We start from the raw sequence: 20,280 nt of genomic DNA on the forward strand, positions 1-20,280 counted from the left end.
TAATTTTGGATTTATATCCATATGAAAATACTATCTCCCCTGAATACATTCATGTGCTGGAGTTCCAATTTGAGTTGTAAGGTGAGCAAGTACTTTAAAACATTTAGTAATTTTAGTTTCATGCTATTGAAACATGAATCTAACAACAGAACTGTCACCAGATGACTGAGGAAAGTGCTAAGTTCATGGAGTGAAGTTTAACCAAGGCACCACAATAAGCAGGAGTGTAATCACGCTGCACAATTAGAGCACTTCAACAGAACTAACTGCCTTGGCTCCATCCTATGGAATCCTGTGGTTTTGAATTTGGTGAAATGCTTAGAATTTTCTAGTGTACTACCTTGAACTACAGAATTAGAGGATACTGGCAAAAGCTTCCTCATGACAGTATCTCATGGAAATACAAAACTCGGGACTTCAAAGGATAGTATCACAACAATAAAGACAGTACCAAGGTGATACCAATTTTGTAGCACTCCAGGTGGTACACCAGTAAACCTCAAACTACTTCTTGATAGCAAGCAATCTGTTATATAAGGAGCCCCGGTGGTACAGTGGTTAAATGCCAGTACTGCAGCTAATGTTGCAACCACAAGGTTGTGAGTTTAATCCCAGGGCTCCAGGGTTGACTCAGTCTTGCATCCTTCTGTAGGTTGCTAAAATGAGTATCCAGCCATCAGCAACAGAACAATACACATGCAAATCACTCCTGCATTCCCAGGCCCACACAGTGTGTGTGTGTGTGTGTGTGCGCGCGCGCGTGTGTACACACACACACACACACACACATACACCCAACTTTTTCCAGGCAAGCATTCTCTGAAGATGTTAGCCACAGATGCTGGCGAAACGTCAGGAAGAAACTCTTCTAGAACATGGCCACATAGCCCGAAAACCCCACAAAAAAAATATCCAGCTTGTTGCAGGCAATTAGGTTACACATTGTAAACTACTTAGAGACTACTCATTTCAGTATGAAGTGGATAGAAATACAAAATGCTATGCTATATAGAAAGATTATGTGAAGGTAGCCAATAGATGGTATTTTACACCTGTTAAAATAGCCAAAATTTATAAATTAGGCAATGATAAATGCTGGAAATGTGGGACAGAAAGGGGTTCATACTATCATATGTGGTGGGGCTGTTCAAAAATTAAAAATTACTGGAAGGAAATTCACCAGCTCATACAAAGAATGTTCAAAAGAAAATTCCCCATGACCCCAGAACTTTACTTACTAAACATGACTGCCTTCATGGGAAATTCAATAGAAAAAAAATACTGGAAAATCATGCTCTACTTTGTTACAGCAGCCAGAATATTACTAGCAAAATATTGGAAAAAGGAAAATGTCCCAGACACAGAAGAATGGTTAAAAAAAATAATGGATCTAAAAGAAATGGACAGATTAACTATGATACTAAAGGAAAAAAAAGAGGAGGTTAAAAATTGGAATATAGTAGACGACTTTCTGAAAAAATATTGGAAATTAGAAGGCTAAGTCTGAATATATCATTAATAGGTTGGAAATGAAGAGTAATAAATAAATATATATGTATATAGGATATGTATAGGATTGACCGAATCTCAACGAGAAAATGCCTTATACCGGAAAAGATGCAAGGATGTATGGATTGCAGTAAAAATATTGTAATTGCAAAAGAAACCAATTTTCAAGAAGATGTATGTAATATTTATTTATTTAATTAATTGTTACTGTATTGCAAATAACTCTAAGTAATAAGTAGTTTTAAAATTAATAAAAATTATTAAAAATAAATAAAATAAATAAAAAGAAAGATTAGCAAGTTACATTTTAGTAACAAGGATGCAATGAAGCTAAGAGAGATAATGAAGGTATTTTACTGCTGCAACCAGTAACATTTTCTAGTTACCTTAATCAAGGTTAATAATAATAATTATTATTATTATTATTTTCACTCATTTTGACAGAATTATTTCAATTTTTATACAACGTTACATAATTTCTGAGTGTATTTTTTAAGTAACAAAAGAAATGGAAGAGTAAAGAATAACACAATTAGCAGTATTTTAAACCCCATAATAAGTAATGGTGAAATAAATCACTTGCCTAAACACTGTATGAGTAACAGGAACAAAGTACAGTACTTCTAAAAATTAAACTTTCCAAACACTTGTCAGGATTCTTGGGAAAGGCACACATTATATTCTTCTGCACCACCCACCTTTTCATACATCTGAACACATGTATATATCTATTGATGTGTCTGTTCCATACCTTGATGATATAAACTAAGACTACTAGAATGGAGACAAATATAATGCTTGTCTTCAAAGCCTTCATACTTTGTCACACAGAACAAAGTACCACTATTGAATTCAAACCAAAATTCTCCATGTTTGTCTTCAAACACACTCCCATCATCCTGCTGGAGAAATAATCAGAAAGATATATAAGCACTGTGTACATTTAGTACATAGAGTACAGACAGAGATTATACTATTTCTGAAAACATATATCTGCTTAATGCACTGTGTAGCTAAAATCAATCCCTGCCCTTAAAACCAATGAACATAACTTTCAAACTATAACACACACACAAGAATTCTAGTTCAGGCTATACATACAAAAGTCTCACCTTGATATCTGTGAATATTGATATCAATCCATGATTAACATTAAAAAGAACTGAGAGAAAGTTCTGTGTGTTCCTATTTTGGGATTCAACTTTTTTCTTTCTCCGTGAACTGTAGTTTGGATCAAGAGTAGAATAATACTGCAGTGTTTCCTCCTCAGACCCACTCTCATCATCTGTAAGAGAAATTAAATAATGAACCATGTATAGATAGAGTATTAAAGGAAATCAATATTACATGGTTCAAACATTATTAAAAGCACTGAATTATTTTATTTGTTAAATCAAATTTCAGCTTTTCCTTTAGGAGAATAAGTAACCTATAAGAATGTAAGAAGAGCCTTGCTGAATCAGACCAATCTAGTTCAATGCTCTGTTCACACAGTGGCCAATTAACTGCCCATGCAATAGAAATGCAACTTTCCCCCCTCCCCATCTCATGCCTCCTGGCAACTAATACACAGAAGCATATTGCTTCTAATACTGGAAGTGATATGCAGCTATCCTGACTAGCAGTCATTGATGGTACCATTCTCCATTACTTTATCCAGTCCTCTTTTTAAGAAATCCAGGTTCTCAACCATCACTGCATTCTGTGGCAAAATATTCATGTATTTTAAATATGCACTGTGTAAAGAAGAACTTAATTTTACCTCATGCCATTAGGCTCAGTGTATGACTCCAGGTTCTAGTATTATGAAAGAGGAAGAAAACCTTCTCACTATTTTCTCCATACCCTGCATAATTTTGTACACCTCCATCATGTTTCCCCTTCATCTTTTTTTTCTGTCTAACTAGCCCAATGATATATAGTACCAGGAATTTTTCAAATTTAAGTGGTATATAAATATTTGTAAATATTTTGTAAATAATTTGTAAATATATAATTATAAAATTTGGGGGGTTGTTACAATATGTATATGATTTTATGTATAGGTTCCCTTTATGCATAGGTTTTCCATTTATCAATTCATCAGTTACATCTACATTACAAATAATATCACATTCATACATCACCAAATACTTAAGACTCTTAATTTTAAAACAATTTTAGAAAGCATATGTAGTACGTTACCATAGTGAATGGTAGATTTGAATTGGCTAAAACTATCTTTACTAAATGTATTTATCAGTTGGCTTGCTACTGAAAGTCCAACACCATAAGAAATATTTTCAAATGTTTCTACAGGAGATGGAGCTGTGGGTTCCCACAGTAACAGATCATTACTGATCCTACAGAGAAAGGAAAGATATATTAGTTTTCTGAACATGCAGAACTTGGAAATAACTATAACAGTAAGAGTAAGGCCAAGTCAATGATTCTGAAAAATGCATTAATAATGAGCTAGAATTATTAGCTTGGAACAAGACTTCCCTCCCTCAGCAGAATTAATGGGATCCAGTGGAGGCTTCCCACTAAAGAAAGGGGACAGGGCAGATACGATTATTTTTGCCAAACTTCTCCTTACCCCTGCAAACCTCTACATCACACTATTTGAGGGAGCAGTCTTCCAATGCTACAGAGTAGATTTTGAGTGCTGAATCCAATTGTAGGTGGGAAGGGGAAAACCACCTCGTTTCTTCTGGGGTACCAAACAATTTTGTGCAATTCTGGATACAAAACTAAGATTAAGTCTCTTTGATACTATTTTAACTGCAATGGCTCCATTCTATGGAATCCCCAGATTTTAATTTCAAAATTCTCTAGTGCTAGTAGAGAACTCTAGTGCCTCCCCTAAAATACAAATCCTAGGATTCTGTACAGGATGCAGCCATGACACGTGAAGTGCTATTGAAAAGTTGTACAGTAATTGTATTGTTTGAAAGTCTAGACCACACATTCATCTAAAAATACAAAGCTTAATACTAAATAACATTGTCAATGACTGTGTATTCATACAGTTTTTAAATGAATGATAAGGTGCATTTATTGTTCATAATACACTGTGGTATATACAGGACAGTGCATCTTCAGCGAAATGTCCAAAACTATTTTTCAATGAAGTGAGCCCCACTGTAATATCAAGAGCATACTTTCTAAGTCATAGTGTTTCACAAGAAGTATGTCACAGTGGGTGGGGTTCCAATGGCGAGGAGACTTTTTTTTAAATTAAAGAATTAAAAACTACATGGAGTATGCCAGAATGACTGAGTGGTTCTCTCCAGTGCTACAGGTGGCTCAATACTTATAAAAAGCCAACAGAGTGACCAAAAAATATTGTTGTTTTCATAATTTAGGAAGCTCAGTTCAGGAACCTCTTATGCCTCAGTTCCTCCTTCTCCTTATGCCTTGGCAACTACATGGGGTGACACGGGGGTGACACGAGGGACTGCAGGAAGGTAACAGGTGAAAATAATCTTCTACACCAACTCAGAGATCCAAGCCACTGATTATATTTATGAAAGCTAATGTTTATACTTGCCTATTGTAAAGCTTCTCATAAAACCTTTTGTTTGGTAATGTTAAATATACATTTGGTAATGTAAGTTCCAGCACATAATGAGAGTTACTGATTGCTTTATCCTGAAACTCTGTCATCTCCACAGCATCTCCTGGCATCACCATCTACGAATGGAACATTATTTCAAGTGGACAAAATCCTCAGTTAAATCAGAATCACAATAAAAACACAAAATCCTTAATTAGTTTTAATGTATCACATTCAAGAAACATTCTGTGTATTCCTTGGAGTAAGCCCACCATTTATCAAAGCAGTGGTTTTGTTGGACTCCTCTCTACCAGTGGGAAAATTTGATGTATTAAAAGCTTCTAAAACAGTTTTGTCTAAAGATACTAAGCCTTACTCTGAAATGGCTATTTGGATGAAGATTAGTCAATAAAATTTAGAAACAGATTAGAGAATCCAGACCTTGGTAGGTCCCCTACATGTGAATTAACCAAGAAAGGCACACCTATACAACTTGTGACCTAAGCCATGTACTGTAATCTTCCAGAATGCTTAACCACCTTAAACCTTTCCACTCCTAGCAGGCAGAAAAGCAGGGATATTTACTGAAGACAGGCTGGTTGCTTTACTTGTGACTTGTTACATTCAGATTGATGGCTCAATGAGTTGTACAGGCCATTCCAATCAACATAAATCACTTGTGTGGAACCTGCGACTCTCCAGATGTTGGACTCCATCTCCTATCAGTCTCAGCCAGTAGACCATAATCAATGATTACAGGCAAGCCTTTACCATCCCTGCCACAGACTGAACACTCAGAGACTGGATAACCTACATTAGTTAATTATTGGTTGTGACTGAACATAACAATGAAAATCATTTTTAAGGCATGCTTATTGGATGGCCACAACAAGGTAAAAACTACTGGCTGGCAGAGTAAGATAGAGCCAACAAATCCATTGGCAAAGAGGAGATCCATCTGTGGAGGAAGGGTTATGGCCACCCTTGCAGCCCTATTTTGTCTAGTGACAGCAAATGTAAAGCACTCAAATAGGATGTTCCAGGGTAAGACTGAACAAGCTTTGGCTCCAAAGCTTCTCTGTTCATCCAAGAGGTGCTTCAACTATTCTAGTGTAGTTAATGCATAATTCCTTCCACCCAATTATTTTTGAAAGAGGACAATTTAAAATAAAAAGTCTAGCAAAAAAGCCTGGCAAGCTCCCGACACTTTCTCCTCTGGCCAGCAAACCCAATAGGGCTTTCAATGAAGAAATAAGATGTATGTGGCAGCAGAATGCAACCTGCATTAATTCATTATTGGTTGATACAGAGCATTTGTCTTGTAATTCTAAAATGGAACAGCAGAAATCTATGGCAACTCTCAAGCTGTGAGCTACCTGTACTTTTTATTTAACCTACAGTTAGTTGCTCTAGCCTGAGCTAAAGCCATTCCACACAAAGAATGTAAGAACCAAACATACTGTAGCAATGTACCAGATCCCCCAAACAACAGTTATATCGATGAGTCCTAAGTATAGTGTCCTTGCCTACCTCTTCATTCTCAAACATGACCCTACGAGAGGAAAAGGGAGATGGCTCTGGTCTTCTAAAATCACACACATCCTTTAGAGAATGAGACGCCCCTTCCTCTTCTTCTTGAAAATGACCATCAACTTCCTCTTCATCCTCAGGCGCCATCCTTTCCAGAATGGAATGTATAGCAAGTGGGTTTATTTTTAGCACAATCCTAATATTCAAACAAGAAAAGGAAATATAGACTAAATTCCAGGAACAGTTCTATAAATTCCATTGCAATGAAATTAGTTTATAACAGTTTCCATAAATGACATACAACAGCTATTTTAGGCACACACAAATATATACATATTTCCCCTCAAATAAGAAATAAAGATTTCAGTCATGAGTAGCCAACTTCTTCAGATGACAGGATTCGAGAATCTTAAATGTCAGAGTGAGAAAAGCATTGCTGACAAAACTAAATTACAGCTGATAACAAAATCAGAAATAAGACATATTGATCAAATGGTGGGAATGAAAGTAGACCTAGGTCCAAAAAACAATGCAGAAATAATCCAGTCTGAGATTGCTTTAAGTGCCCTAGCTCAATGCTAGAGAATTCTGGGGACTGTAGTTTTCTGAGACATTTAGCTTTCTGTGTCACAGAGCTCTGGTGCCACAATAAACTACAGTTCCCAGGATTCCCTAGCACTGAGCCAGGGCACATAAAGCTGTCTCAAACTGAATTACGTCTGCAGTGTTTTCGACCCTAATGATGCAGTTCCAGAAAAATGTTGGTGGCGGTTGAAAAAAAGCAACATTTGGCTTCAGATGAACTGCGTTATTTTTGCTTCTCTCTGCATTTCATTCCTTTGGGGTATTTCTGTTTTGTAAGGATTTATGTGAATTCTTAGTGAATTATTTGATCTTAATGTATATTTACTACACTGAGACATTCACCTACTCACAACTATTTAAATCTTTACTTGTCATTGTCTTAGTGCTATTCATCCTTTAACATGTTTTCCAACTGGCATCCACACAACTGTAAAAACAACATATTGGTGTTTTCTAAAGGGATAATGGTACTTTTAATCTATGGGAAATCATATTCACAGAAAAAGAGGTGGCATTTACTTTGAAAGTACAGTGCGCCCTCAGCTCAAGTGGGGGGATCTGTTCTGGTCCTCCCCGGGTAAGCCGAATTCCACGCATGCTCAAGCCCATTCGCATGAATGGGGGCTTGTGCATGCGCTGGCGCGCGCCCCATTCATACAGATGGGACACGCCGCCCTTTGCTCCCCACGTGCTCCCTCGCAGGTTTGAGCGTATGCTCAAACCCGCATATAGCGCACCCGTGTATGACGCGGGCACACTGTATTGATCAAAAACAGAACACTGCCTTACTAAGGTAATATTCAAAGACATAACCATGTTAGCCTAGATCAGTATGTAAAGAGATATTGTTGCACCTTTGAACTGAGAGAAATTGGTAGCACCTTTTGTAGACTTAAGGGTTGAAACAGACTGCAGAAATAATCCACCTTGAAACCACTTTAACTGCCCTGGCTCAATGCTAGGGAATTGTGGGAACTATAGTTTTGTAAGACATTTAGCCTTCTCTGTTAGATTGCTCTGGTCCCTAGCACTGAGCCAGGGCAGTTAAAGTGGTTTCAAACTGGATTATTTCTGCAGTCTGTTTCAGCCCTAAGTCTAGGAAATCTTATGATATCAATTTCTTTATCTCAGTTAGTTTCAAAGCTCCTACAATATCCCTTTGCAAGCTTTTCCAAGGTAATGTCTAGCATAATCTAATTGCTCTTGCCAAAATGCTGTAGATTATAACAACTTCCACTCTATGACTTGCAAGTAGAAGAATTTAAGTAACTAGTATTTAAATAAAGAAGAAACACCATGGGCAATCTCTGATCATATACCAAAGCTTTTAAGAATGAAGGTGGGAGATACCAAATATCTTTGGTTACCGTGGCCAGTCAAAGTTATCTGATGAAATCATTTCTCCATCTACACCACTGGAAACCTGAAAAAATTGTAAAGCCAGTTCATCCTTGCCTTCTTCAAATGATCCTGTAGTGAAACCAGAGAAGATTATGTTATATATCCACATGATAAATTGTGCAGTCATAATAAAATTATAAGCAGGATGCAGACTATTTCCAATTTAGCATTTTATCAATCTTTGCCCTTAGTAATGACATATTTTATTGTCTATTATTCACAAGAGCTAATTTAGATTATGTATTCAAAGAGAAATGCAAATTGTTAACGATTAAAGATTGAAATCCTGAAAAATGTCTTCTTAGGATTTATATAAAATGGTAACATATCATATAATGTAAGAGGCTGTTTACACTTCATTCTCTGTGAAAAAAGCCAACATATTCCTACAGTAACCTGAAATGGACAAAAAAATAATTTCCATCTTACTAATAGCTCTCCCACATTTCCTGTGATCAAGAAAGCTATGTAACAATACTTATTCTTACCAGATAGCTCTTTAAAAGTGAGCTCTAATTTAACTTGCTCTGGAGTTGGTCCTCCAGTAAACTCAGTTTTAAGTTCTGTATCTGTGAATTCCAAATGAAGAATTTCCTTCTGAAGGGATTTCTTAAACCAAGGTCCTCGTTCTGGGTCTGATCGTAGGTCAGGTATTGGAAAGCGAACTGAAAGTTTCAAAGCTGGAGCCGTCACTTGAACTGAAACTCTGCAGTTTGCAGGAGTACGAGAATCATCCAGAAAAACTTCAGCAAATGCCTTGTGCTAAAAAAAGAGAGAAAGGGATTATTTTAAAACATCTGCATTTTCTGATAATGAATTAAAAGAAACATACTTTGGAATAGTTTTCTGTGGGTTTTTCGGCCTATGTGGAAATGTTCTAGAAGAGTTTCTTCCTGATGTTTTGCTAGCATCTGTGGCTGGCATCTTCAGAGAATGCTTGCCTGGAAAGGAGTTGGGGGTATATATACGCTGTGCAACAGGGGTAGGCAACCTTTTTGAGCCGGGGGCCGGGTTGCTGTCCCTCAGACAACTCGGGGAGCCGAAGCCGGGGGTGGGGCTTCCACCCTCCGGGGCGGGGCCACATGCCGGGGGCGGAGCTTCCACCAAAGCCCCGCAGGGAGGAGGAGGCGTGTGCCCGCCCTCTCCTCCTCGGTCTCTTCCTTCGGCCGAAGGGAAGGGCTTGGGCACCCATCCCAGGCCCTTCACTTCGGCTGAAAGGGCTCCAAGGGCCATTGAGGAGCCCAGGAGGCGGCATGCCGCTTCTGTGGGCTCCATTTCAGCTCTTGAGGCTCCAGGCCTCCCTCCAGAGGGGGAGGCCTCGGGCCGCAAGGGCCCTGGGGGGAGCCCAGGGAGGCGACATGCTGCTTCCGTGGGCTCCTTTTCGGCCCCACGACTCCCTCCGGAGTGAGAGGCCTGGGGCCGCAAGGGCCCTGGGGGGAGCCCAGGGAGGCGGCAGCCCGCTTCCGCGGGCTCCATTTCGGCCCCAGGCCTCTCTCCGGAGGGAGAGGCCTGGGGCTGCATGAGCCTAGAAGGAGCCCGTGGAAGTCCTCCTCTTCCTCCTCCTCCCCCAGGCGGCGCACTCAAGAGGAGCCCATCACCTTTGGCCAGCCGGCCAATGGCTGGCTGGCCAAAGAGGACGAGCTCCTCTGTCCTAGCCCCGCGCGCTGCCCAGGAGGAGGAGGAGGCCTTGGCGACGGCGGCAGGCCCAGGCTGGTCCTCCTCACCCCCACTGCTCTTAAAGGGCCAGGGGCAGCTTGGAAGCGAAGAGGCCTCCAGGCTGCCCCCGGCCCTTTAAGAGCAGTGGGAGCGAGGAGGACAAGGCTTGCCCTCGTCCTGCCCGCCCCCGCCGCCGCGTAAGAAGGGCCGGGGGCAGCCTGGAGGCCTCTGGGCCTCCAAGCTGCCCTTGGCCCTTTAAGGGTGGCGGCGAGGAGGAGGATGAAGCCAGGCCTCGTCCTCCTCCTCACCGCCGCCCTTAAAGGTCCAAGGGCAGCTTGGAGGCCCAGAGGAGGAGGCTGCGGTGGTGGCGGCAGGACCAGGCTGGGGCCGGTTCTGCAGCCTCCGCGGGCTGCATACGGCCCACAGGCCAGGGTTGCCGACCCCTGCTGTGGAATATTGTATTTTTAGTGAAAGATGCCTGTATCTCTGATAACAGTTACATGCGCAAAATCAGCTGCTAAAATTAATGTAAAAATATGATCTCAGCTGTTTTGCATGCTGAGCAATAGCAAGTCATGCTTTTTCTTACCATCTCTTGTACTATACTTTACAAATTAGTAATTACACCTTTTTATGTGAATTTACAGGAGTGTTGTATTACTGCTTTGATTCTTGCCACAGGAATAGTGCAAAAAGGTTCTGGGGCTGATCACAAACCGGTGGGCTTAGACATGGTTGCTACAATTTTTGACCCACTAAAATTGAGATGGGCAAAGCAGGGCAGTCCCATGCCCATTTGTACTCCTTGTAATTCCCCAATTTTTTGTATTGCCTTTTATTGCCTGAAGGAAGAGGCCCCTCCCTCCTCAACTGTCATCTCGGCCTCAGAGGGAGCCATCAGGCAGACCCAGCAACATCAGGGACTGCCTGAAGGAAGACGCCCCTCCCTCCTCAACTGTCATCTCGGCCTCAGAGGGAGCCATCAGGCAGACCCAGCAACATCAGGGACTGCCTGAAGGACGAGACCTCTCCCTCCTTTAACTGTTACGTTGTATTTTGTATTATATTGCAATTTTTTTACTGTACACCGCTATGATCATTGCGGAACAGTGGTCTATAAATAAAATTTATTATTATTATTATTATTATTATTATTATTATTATTAACACTGTGCATCCTCTTGTAGTAGTTCCCAAACACTGGTCCTCCAGGTGCTTTGGACTTCAGCTCCCAAAAGTCCTGGCAGTTGGCCAAGTGCTTGATACTTCTGGAAGTTGAAATCCAAAAAAACTTGAGGACCAAAGTTGGGGAAACTCTACATTTAGAGGACTGAGGATTTTTTACCATGTGTGCAGGAGTCCATGACCTGTTTTAGCTTAGAAAGGCTTTTATTAAAACTGCAAGTAACTTCCCCAGGCCTAAAAGAGTAGGGGCAGGGGGATGCAGCAAAATGGCTCCAGTGCCCTCTAGAGGATAGGAGAGGCATTTTAAGTCAAAAATTTAAAATGTAAGCGTGAAAGGCAAAAGTATAGCCTGCTCAAGTACTGGATGAGTTGGATGGCTCTCACCAGGACTTTTCTATAATCTGCCCAACCCTGTATTATACTAAATACCATTCACAACAGTACTGACACCTATTAGGGTATCATTCAGTTTCCGGGCTTTACTGCTTACCTGGGACTGTAAGAATAAGGAACAACTGTAAATGTCTCTTGTGCTTCTACCCCTCCCTCACCTATATGTCAGGCACAATGACAACTTTCCCACTCGTTTGGTAATCAGATCTTTCCTGCATAAATTAATGAACAAAATACTGATTTTCCCCTCCCCCTTCTCCATATCTTTTCTATTTTCTGTTGGTCAGATAAAGTAACCAGTTTGCAAATAAAGCAGTATTACTCTCTACTTACCAAGCTAATGTGTTTGTTGCATGAGGCGTACATATGTGATGCCATCATCTCTACTGTGGTTAACTTCTGTGGTTGAAGCAATGAGTTTAGTCTGTCTACAATGCTGATATCCACTTCACAGAATGCTGGGCTCAGCTTGATTTGTAAGTCTGCTTTTTGTGGAACTGAGCTCAGTCTCCCTTGGCTACCCTGTCACAAGAAGGATAACAAAGGTTATAGTAGTAAATGTAAAATACTGGTTGAAATCCAACACTGCACTGGCACCAACATGACAAATTTTTCCTCCCTTTCTCTCCCACCTCTACCCCTTGACACAACATAAAAGTTGTGACTCTCAAGCAGCTTTCTGGGGCCAGATAGGGGAATGCAGTCATGAAGATATCACCCCCCCCCGCCCTTAATTCCAAACAGGAGGAGTTCTGTCAGTGCCTGATAGATCCCACTGTTTTTGCAAAGTAACATACAATATCATATAAAAGGTATATTTATTTTGCTACAAAAATCTGAGGAAAAAAACTTTAAACTCTTACCTGAGGTCCTTTGTTATGCAAGTGCTTGTAATGGAGCTGAAGACATGAGAGAGGATGCAACGCATTTCCTTCTTTATCAGAGTTAAACTTTAGCAGCTTTAAAAAAAAAGACAGCAACATTGTCAGCTGATAAAATTAAGAGCAGATACAATGATGACATTATGAAAAAAAATCTACTAATTACGAAAGATGGCCGCTTTATTTTCTTTCCTCATGAGATGATATTTGGTCAAGCAGTAGGTCAATCCACCAAACAGAGCTTTGAGATTTCCCGCTATGGAAGTGTGCTGCAATAGTATAATTACCACCCCAAGATACCACCTCTATTTACATCCTAAACTGAATATGGAAAACAGGGAGCCCCAGGGAATTTGTTGGGGAGAAAATTAATGCAAAAAACTGTAATTCTTTTGACCATGCTCTGCTCAGTGCAAGTAGGACAACCTTGGTTATCATGGAGTAACTCTGGAATGTGCACCAGAGACTTCATTTAGCCATAACAGCATCTTTAACATAATTGTAGAATCACCTTGTCAAAATACTATGGATGAAAATATATAACTTTCAGATGAGAAGGGAAACTTTTTTTTGTCTGAGATTCTCCTCCAACTGCTCATTTCGTAACAGAATATGGGTTGACCATAAAGGACTACCTACTTGCAGGAGCAGAATGTATGGATCACAAAAGCCTTTAATCTGTGAAATCATCCCCACATGATCTGTAACACTGAAAAAGGTTTTCAGTCTCACAACCTAATACCCAATGCTGAAGTGAAACTTTCAGTTCAATTCAAATGGGTAAAATTGTCAAAAAGTCCAATTATATCATAAAGCAATTGTTTCTGTGTGCACAGGTTGAATCTTCCTTATGCAAAATGCTTGGGACCAGAAGTACTTTGGATTTTAGAAACACTGCACATACATAATGGGATATCTTAGAGATGAGACCCAAGTTTAAACTTGAAATTCACTTACAGTTTATTTCATATACATACACATCTTATACACATTGATTGAAGGTAATATTATACAATTTTTAATAATTTTGTGCATAAAACTAAATTTATGTCTGGACCATAGAAAGCAAATGTGTCACTATCTCAGCCATCCATGTGTATAATATTGTCAGATTTTAGATTTCAAAATTCCAAATAAGGGACACTTAACCTGTACACTACTAAACTGATGTAGGAGTCATTAAGCAATTATTCCTATACTATATTACTAAACTGCTGTTAAGCGTGTTAATTTTCTCAATATATTTCAATTGTGTGCATTAACTTTGTTACTGTGTGCCTTCACGTTGTTTCCAACTTATGGTGACCCAAAGGCAAACCTACTACGGTGTTTTCTTGGCAAGATTTGTTCAAAGGGGGGAGGGTTGTCTTTGATTTCCTCTGAGGTTGAGAAAGTATGACTTGTCCAAAGTCATCCAATGGATTTCCATGACTGACTGGGGATTTAAGCCCTGGTCTCCAAATTGACAATCCAATATTCAAACCACTACACCACACTGACTCTTAATATTAACTAGCTATACAGATTTTTACCTCTGTATAATGAGGTATTTCAGAATGAGAGTCTGTAGAAAAAAGACATTCCAGAAGTTCCATTTGTCCAATAGATAAATCTGTACTCAAACAACGGGAGGCTGATTTTTGTCTTTGTTCATATGTCACTTTGATCCCCGTACCTATAAATCTGCAGTGAGAAACAAAGGTAGAAGATATGCATAAACTACTTTGCTGTTGAAATTTATCTAATAATTTAACTGCAAATTTAACTGAAGCAAAATAAAAATTTAAACAAAAATAGTTATTTATAAATATCTTACAAAACACACCATTTTAAAAGGATTGTATGCAACCTAATATCTTCTAAGTAGTAACAGGACAGTGAGAGAGGAAACCAAAAGTCTCAAAACCTACTCCAACTGCATTCACTGTTCCCCATTCATGCTACTTGACAACAAGTACTTGTGGAAAGGAGTCTGATGAATTCATGTGTTGTGAAACTGTTTTCTTGTGGTTTTATTAATGTATTTTAATTTTATCTCTAAACAACTTTGAGAAGAAATGTACAGTTATCCCTACAGATTCACGGTTTTGATTATTCGTAAATGTTAAGCCTGCTGGTGTGTACAAAATCATACCACCCCAGTAAAAATTATTATTTATATTAGGTTTAGCTGTTAAAAGTTCATACAAAATGCCTGCTTTTGTTTGTTTCATTGGCCAATGAATAAGAAATTTTACCTAAGATGGTCATGTGAACAAGCCTTTGCAAATACTTCTCGGAGGGCCAGGAAGTCTTCTGTTGGAAACTGAGCTGGATCTACCTTTTCTATTCTAGTAAAAAAATCCTGTGCCATGGGTGTCAGCGGACTAATATTTAGTGATGTTTCAGGTGGTGGTAGAGGATCAATATGAAGGACTGACACTGAGAAAGCCCGCACTGCTAGCCTAAAAAGAAGTTCAGGCCTTGATTCATCCACTGAAACAGATCTGGATGGAAGAGCTGAAACAAAATAGAAAATTAATAGTGATTAAAGTATTTTAGTCTTTACGTTCAATAGTACCATAAAAATTAGTGTACAATTGGTAATTATTAAAATTGCTCTAAAGATGTTTCACACTATCAATCATACTTTGATTTATTAAAGCATTTTATTTATATTTAGTGCAAAATATTACAATTAAAAAAAAAACACTTCTCTACATAAGGAAGATTTGCAGATATGAAGGAAATATATCCAGCTAAATGTTTCATATGTCAATGAGATACAAGACACTGAAACCAACAGAAGGGAGTAATATCGCAGACAGTGCTGATGGTGAGCCTTTACTCTGGCACAAGGCTCATTAGGTGACTTTGGTCCAGTCACTCTCTCTCAGCCTACTGGCAATCTACCTTGCAGGGCTGTTTCGAATAAATAATGGAGAGAGGGACACAAACATTTTCTCTGTACATACACACACACACAATCACACATTTCAACTGGCTTCCTCTGAAGAAGAGCATGGGCCAAGAAAGGCCAAATAAATTATTAAACAGAAGAGGGCAGTGATTACTGCTCCCTTATGTATATAGCTAATATAATAGGTATTAACATGTTGGTACCAATATCTCTTCCTGGCCCAAAACACTGACAGAGACTGTTCAGCCTCACAGAGAATGAGCAGTATTAATATTGATTTGCAATTTAAATGGCCACTTTGAGTATAATGCTCACAAAATCCTTTTGGTTTTAAACCAAAGTCACTGAGACCACGAAGAAGAAACAAGTTATTGTGTAATGTTAATTTATCTGTTGGGTTTCACGAGATTCTAAATACTTTTAAATACTTACACGTCCTTCGTAGTGGAGTTGGATGGACAACACTGGGGGTAAATGGTAAACCTCTTAGTTGTGGTGGCTCTTGCTTGTTTTGGTCAAGAAACTCTCCCCACATTGGTTGCTGCTAAAATAAAAATACACATGTAATTATGCTTATGCTAACACATCATGTCAACATAACATTAGATTTAAAATCTTTTTGCTATACACATTCTTACAATTATACCCCATGACATTATACTCCATGACAAGGTTCCCCATGACATTCTTGCAAACAAGTTTGTAAAATGTGGGTTAGACAAAGTAACTGTTACATGGATTTGTAATTGGTTGACCGGCCAAAGCCAAAGGGTGCTCAACAATGGCTCTTTTTCATCCTGGAGAGGAGTGACCAGTGGGGTCCCACAGGGTTCTGTCCTGGGCCCAGTGCTATTCAACATCTTTATCAATGACTTGGATGAAAGAATTAGGGGCATACTTATCAAATTTGCAGATGACACCAAATTAGGAGGAGTAGCAAATACCCCAGAGTACAGGTTCAAAATTCAAAATGACCTCAATAGACTAGAAAGCTGGGCCAAAGCTAACAAAATGAAATTCAACTCGAAGAAATGTAAAGTACTGCACTTAGGGCGTAAAAATGAAATGAACAGATGTAAGATGGGAGACACTGGGCTGAATGAAACTACATGTGAAAGAGATCTAGGAGTCCTAGTAGACCACAAGTTGAACATGAGTCAACAGTGCTATGCGGCAGCTAAAAAGGTCAATGCAATTTTAGGCTACATCAATAGAAGTATAGTGTCTAGATCAAGGAAGTAATAGTGCCACTCTATTCTGCTTTGGTCAGGCCCCTCCTGAGATAATATATCCAGTTCTGGGTACCACAATTCAAAAAGGATGTTGAGAAACTGGAGCGTGTCCAAAGGAGGGCAACTAAAATGGTGAAGGGCCTCGAAACCATGCCCTATGAGGAACGACTTAGGGAGCTGGGGATGTTTAGCCTGAAGAAGAGAAGGTTAAGAGGTGATATGATAACCCTGTTTAAATATTTGAAGGGATGTCATATTGAGGAGGGACCCAGCTTGTTTTCTGCTGCTCCAGAGAACAGGATCCGGAACAATGGATGCAAGCTACAGCAAAAGAGATTCCACCTCAACATTAGGAGGAATTTCCCGACAGTAAGGGCTGTCTGACAGTGGAACACACTCCCTCGGAGTGTAGTGGAGTCTCCTTCATTGGAGGTCTTTAAGCAGAGGGTGGATGGCCATCTGTCGGGGATGCTTTAATTGAGAGTTCCTGCATGGCAGGGGGTTGGACTGGATGGCCCTTGTGGTCTCTTCCAACACTACGATTCTATGATAGTATGATTCTATGGTATTATTGTCACAGTGTAACAGCAAGAAATGTTTGGTGGTTTTACTTCCAACCCCTGATCTGACTGAAAGTTTGCTTTCAGTTTTCATTTCTGGTCAATAAGTGTGGGTTTGAGCGAGTTAGAGTTGTTTTGAAAAATAACACTACTTCAGTTGGTATTATAGACTGCTTGAGGAGAAATGCCATCCTCAAAAGCCCTAATAGGATATCACTGTCTAATAGTAGCTGCTGGCCTTTTCTCCTCTACAGAAGTAAAGTGCCTTTTTCTATGAAGGTTTTGAGTTAGCTGCCTTATTCACATAACCTGCTATAACTCAGCCTGAGTACATAGAATTAATTGCATATTGTTTTCCTGTTTACTCATGTCTCCAGTCTCATGTCTTTTACTTGTATCCGTCATGTCTAATCTAGACGGCAGGTGCCTTGAAAGTGGACATATGTTCCTTTTAAGATTCTGAAGTTCTATTACCGTATATATTTGTGTACTTGTCGACCTCATGTATGAGTCGAGGGAAGGTTTCAAGGTTAAAATAATGGATTTTGAAATGACCTGTAGATAAAACTTAGGGGGCTATAAGAAAGGATGGAAAGGGGAAAACACCACTTCCGTCCCTCCTTCTCTGGCCCTCACCTGACACCACTGGTGCTGGAGAAGAGGTTTTAACATTGGGTTGGGGAGGAAAGTTAAATGGGGTGTTTCTTTGATGGTAAGAGAAGGCTTTAAAATCGGATTGGGAAGAGAAAGAAGTCGAGTTAAATGGGTTATTTCTTTGACGGGAAGGGAAGGCTTTAAAACTGGATTGGGAAATTCTTTCACACATATGCACACACACAAAACCTCTTGCCTCCAGGCATGAAGAATGGATAAGAGTGGGACATCATGGCAGTGCTTCTTTCAGGACCTTTCTAAGCAGTATCAGTGTATTGATCCAGATAGAAGTCAACCCAGAATTTTGTTAATTTGGGGCATAAATTTATCAATGTATAGTTGAGTATATATAGTAAATAAATCTTATCATGTCTGGTAAAATTGTCAGCATATGGAACCAAATTACAGTACTACAGCAATAAATTTTGTTGTACCTCAGTCCAAAGATATGAAGATTTAATTCACTAAAAACTGAGTTAAAAATAAATATTGTAACGTGGTTTATATGGGGGATACCTTGAAGCTAGCATAAAATACTGGAACTAAGCAAACTGGGAGAGCTTAGCGTATCAGTTCTGAAAGCACTTCATTGTCTGCCAATATACTATGAAACCATATTCAAAGTTCTTGCATAAAGTCATATAGAGTCTTACATAGTACTTACAGGGATATTAAGATGTACTACTTGAACAAATTGAAATTGCCAAGGAGTTCTCAATACACCCACACTGAATATAGAATCTCCTCAAACCCAGTATGGTTATGGGACTGAGTCTCATAATCTTTTGGTATTAATTGAAGACTTATTTACTCACTCTATTTGGCACTGGGTTTATGTTGCTGTGCTATTTAACTGTGTAAGTATTCACTTTTTATTCATTTATTGATAGAGTGATTATAAGATTTTATTGTATTGCATTATTCTGTATTAGTATTTGATAAGCCCTGTTTGAGAATTATTTTTATAACTAAAATAGTAATATAACGAACAACATACCACTGCAGCACCAAGTGGAGATTCTGCTGGAGTAGTGGCATATATACTATTTACAGAAAGTTCTAAATCCATAGTTGGTGGGTCTCCAAGGGGTGGCAAAGAGGAAAGACTGTGAGACATCTCCATGTCAGCCATTGAGAAGAACACTTCTTCTTCTATGAGAAAAATATAGATTGTCTTATGCAGTTTTTTAAAATTTTTATTTAAAATATAAAACATACCTTAACAACCAAACATAATACATTCTAATACATTCTCCCCTCATTACATATCAGATCTTAACATAACATACTATCTTCTTTCTTGCTTATCTCCCCACTGTCTTCTGCCTTCTTACATTTATCACCTTTATCCATCTATCTTAAACTTTACTCCTTCTTTCCTTTCATAGGAGAAAGGATGAAGATGGTGCTCACCACGACCTGAAGGAGTTCTGGCTGTTTCTGTCTCACAAAAGCTTCGATCACACTGCATGCCTGCTGGAGAAATTTCTTTTCTTAAGTACCGATTGAGCTCCATCTGAATCCGATATTCATCTTCCTGTTGCATCGGCCGATTTTTCCTGTCCTTATTAGACAATTCAATTCTGCTAGGATTCTCTGTAGTCAAACACAGGATATGGAAACATGACTTATGATGCAATTCCACTGAATAAAATTTTCCTTCCCTTATCTACTTTAGTTTCTTCAATTCGTAACCCACATTTCAAATATTCTATTCTCTGTAACACACATTTCAAATATCCTACTCTTTTACTAACAAAATTACAAGAAACATTTTAATAAAGACAAGCATTCAGACATGATACATCTGTTTTATGATTTTAATATTTTAGTCAATTGCAGACTTTACCACAAAAACACACGATTACTTTTCAGAAGAAAAGAGGATGCATGCCAGAAAATAGTATGCAAAACTAATATGATGACATGTGACAAGGGAATTACTGCATTTTGTCCATGGTATTCTGAAATGCAAATAAAAGCATTCATACTTTGGAACACAACCCAACCAAAGGTACTGGGAACACAACAGGCAGATTAGAATCTTGACACTAGCCAATGGGAGCAAAGCCAGAAAAAGATGAGGGCTGCTCCCAGGAGTGAGTACAGTTGGCCCTTCTTATGCACGGTTTTCTTATACACGGATTCAAGCATACACGGTTTGAAAATGTTCAAAAAAAGTATAAATTTCAAATATGAAACCTTGATTTTCCATTTTTTATAGGGGACACCATTCTGCTTTGTCATTATATTTAAC

General features: G+C 39.0%; 1 protein-coding gene across 3 annotated transcripts in view; it reads right to left on the reverse strand.

Moving 5' to 3' along the window:
• Window positions 1-20,280, reverse strand: part of LOC149315094 (autophagy-related protein 2 homolog B-like) — a 66,995-nt gene that overhangs the window by 27,721 nt on the left and 18,994 nt on the right. The window contains exons 8-21 of one of the 3 annotated variants that reach the window (XM_089522480.1): window positions 19,393-19,619; window positions 19,021-19,197; window positions 16,010-16,121; window positions 14,916-15,177; window positions 14,211-14,361; window positions 12,661-12,756; window positions 12,131-12,319; window positions 9,052-9,325; window positions 8,530-8,632; window positions 6,578-6,773; window positions 5,042-5,184; window positions 3,694-3,851; window positions 2,622-2,794; window positions 2,261-2,411 (exon numbers count right to left, since the gene is read on the reverse strand). In XM_089522480.1, coding sequence (XP_089378606.1) covers window positions 2,261-2,411; window positions 2,622-2,794; window positions 3,694-3,851; window positions 5,042-5,184; window positions 6,578-6,773; window positions 8,530-8,632; window positions 9,052-9,325; window positions 12,131-12,319; window positions 12,661-12,756; window positions 14,211-14,361; window positions 14,916-15,177; window positions 16,010-16,121; window positions 19,021-19,197; window positions 19,393-19,619 — 2,412 coding nt within the window. The remainder of the gene's footprint in view (window positions 1-2,260; window positions 2,412-2,621; window positions 2,795-3,693; window positions 3,852-5,041; window positions 5,185-6,577; window positions 6,774-8,529; window positions 8,633-9,051; window positions 9,326-12,130; window positions 12,320-12,660; window positions 12,757-14,210; window positions 14,362-14,915; window positions 15,178-16,009; window positions 16,122-19,020; window positions 19,198-19,392; window positions 19,620-20,280) is intronic. The other 2 variants (XM_089522479.1, XM_089522478.1) reach the window with 2 other exon arrangements.

The sequence above is a fragment of the Sceloporus occidentalis genome, unplaced genomic scaffold, assembly GCF_023333645.1.
Source record: "Sceloporus occidentalis isolate IW3139 unplaced genomic scaffold, rSceOcc1.0.p SCAF_4, whole genome shotgun sequence".
In the NCBI taxonomy this organism is placed as follows: domain Eukaryota; kingdom Metazoa; phylum Chordata; class Lepidosauria; order Squamata; family Phrynosomatidae; genus Sceloporus; species Sceloporus occidentalis.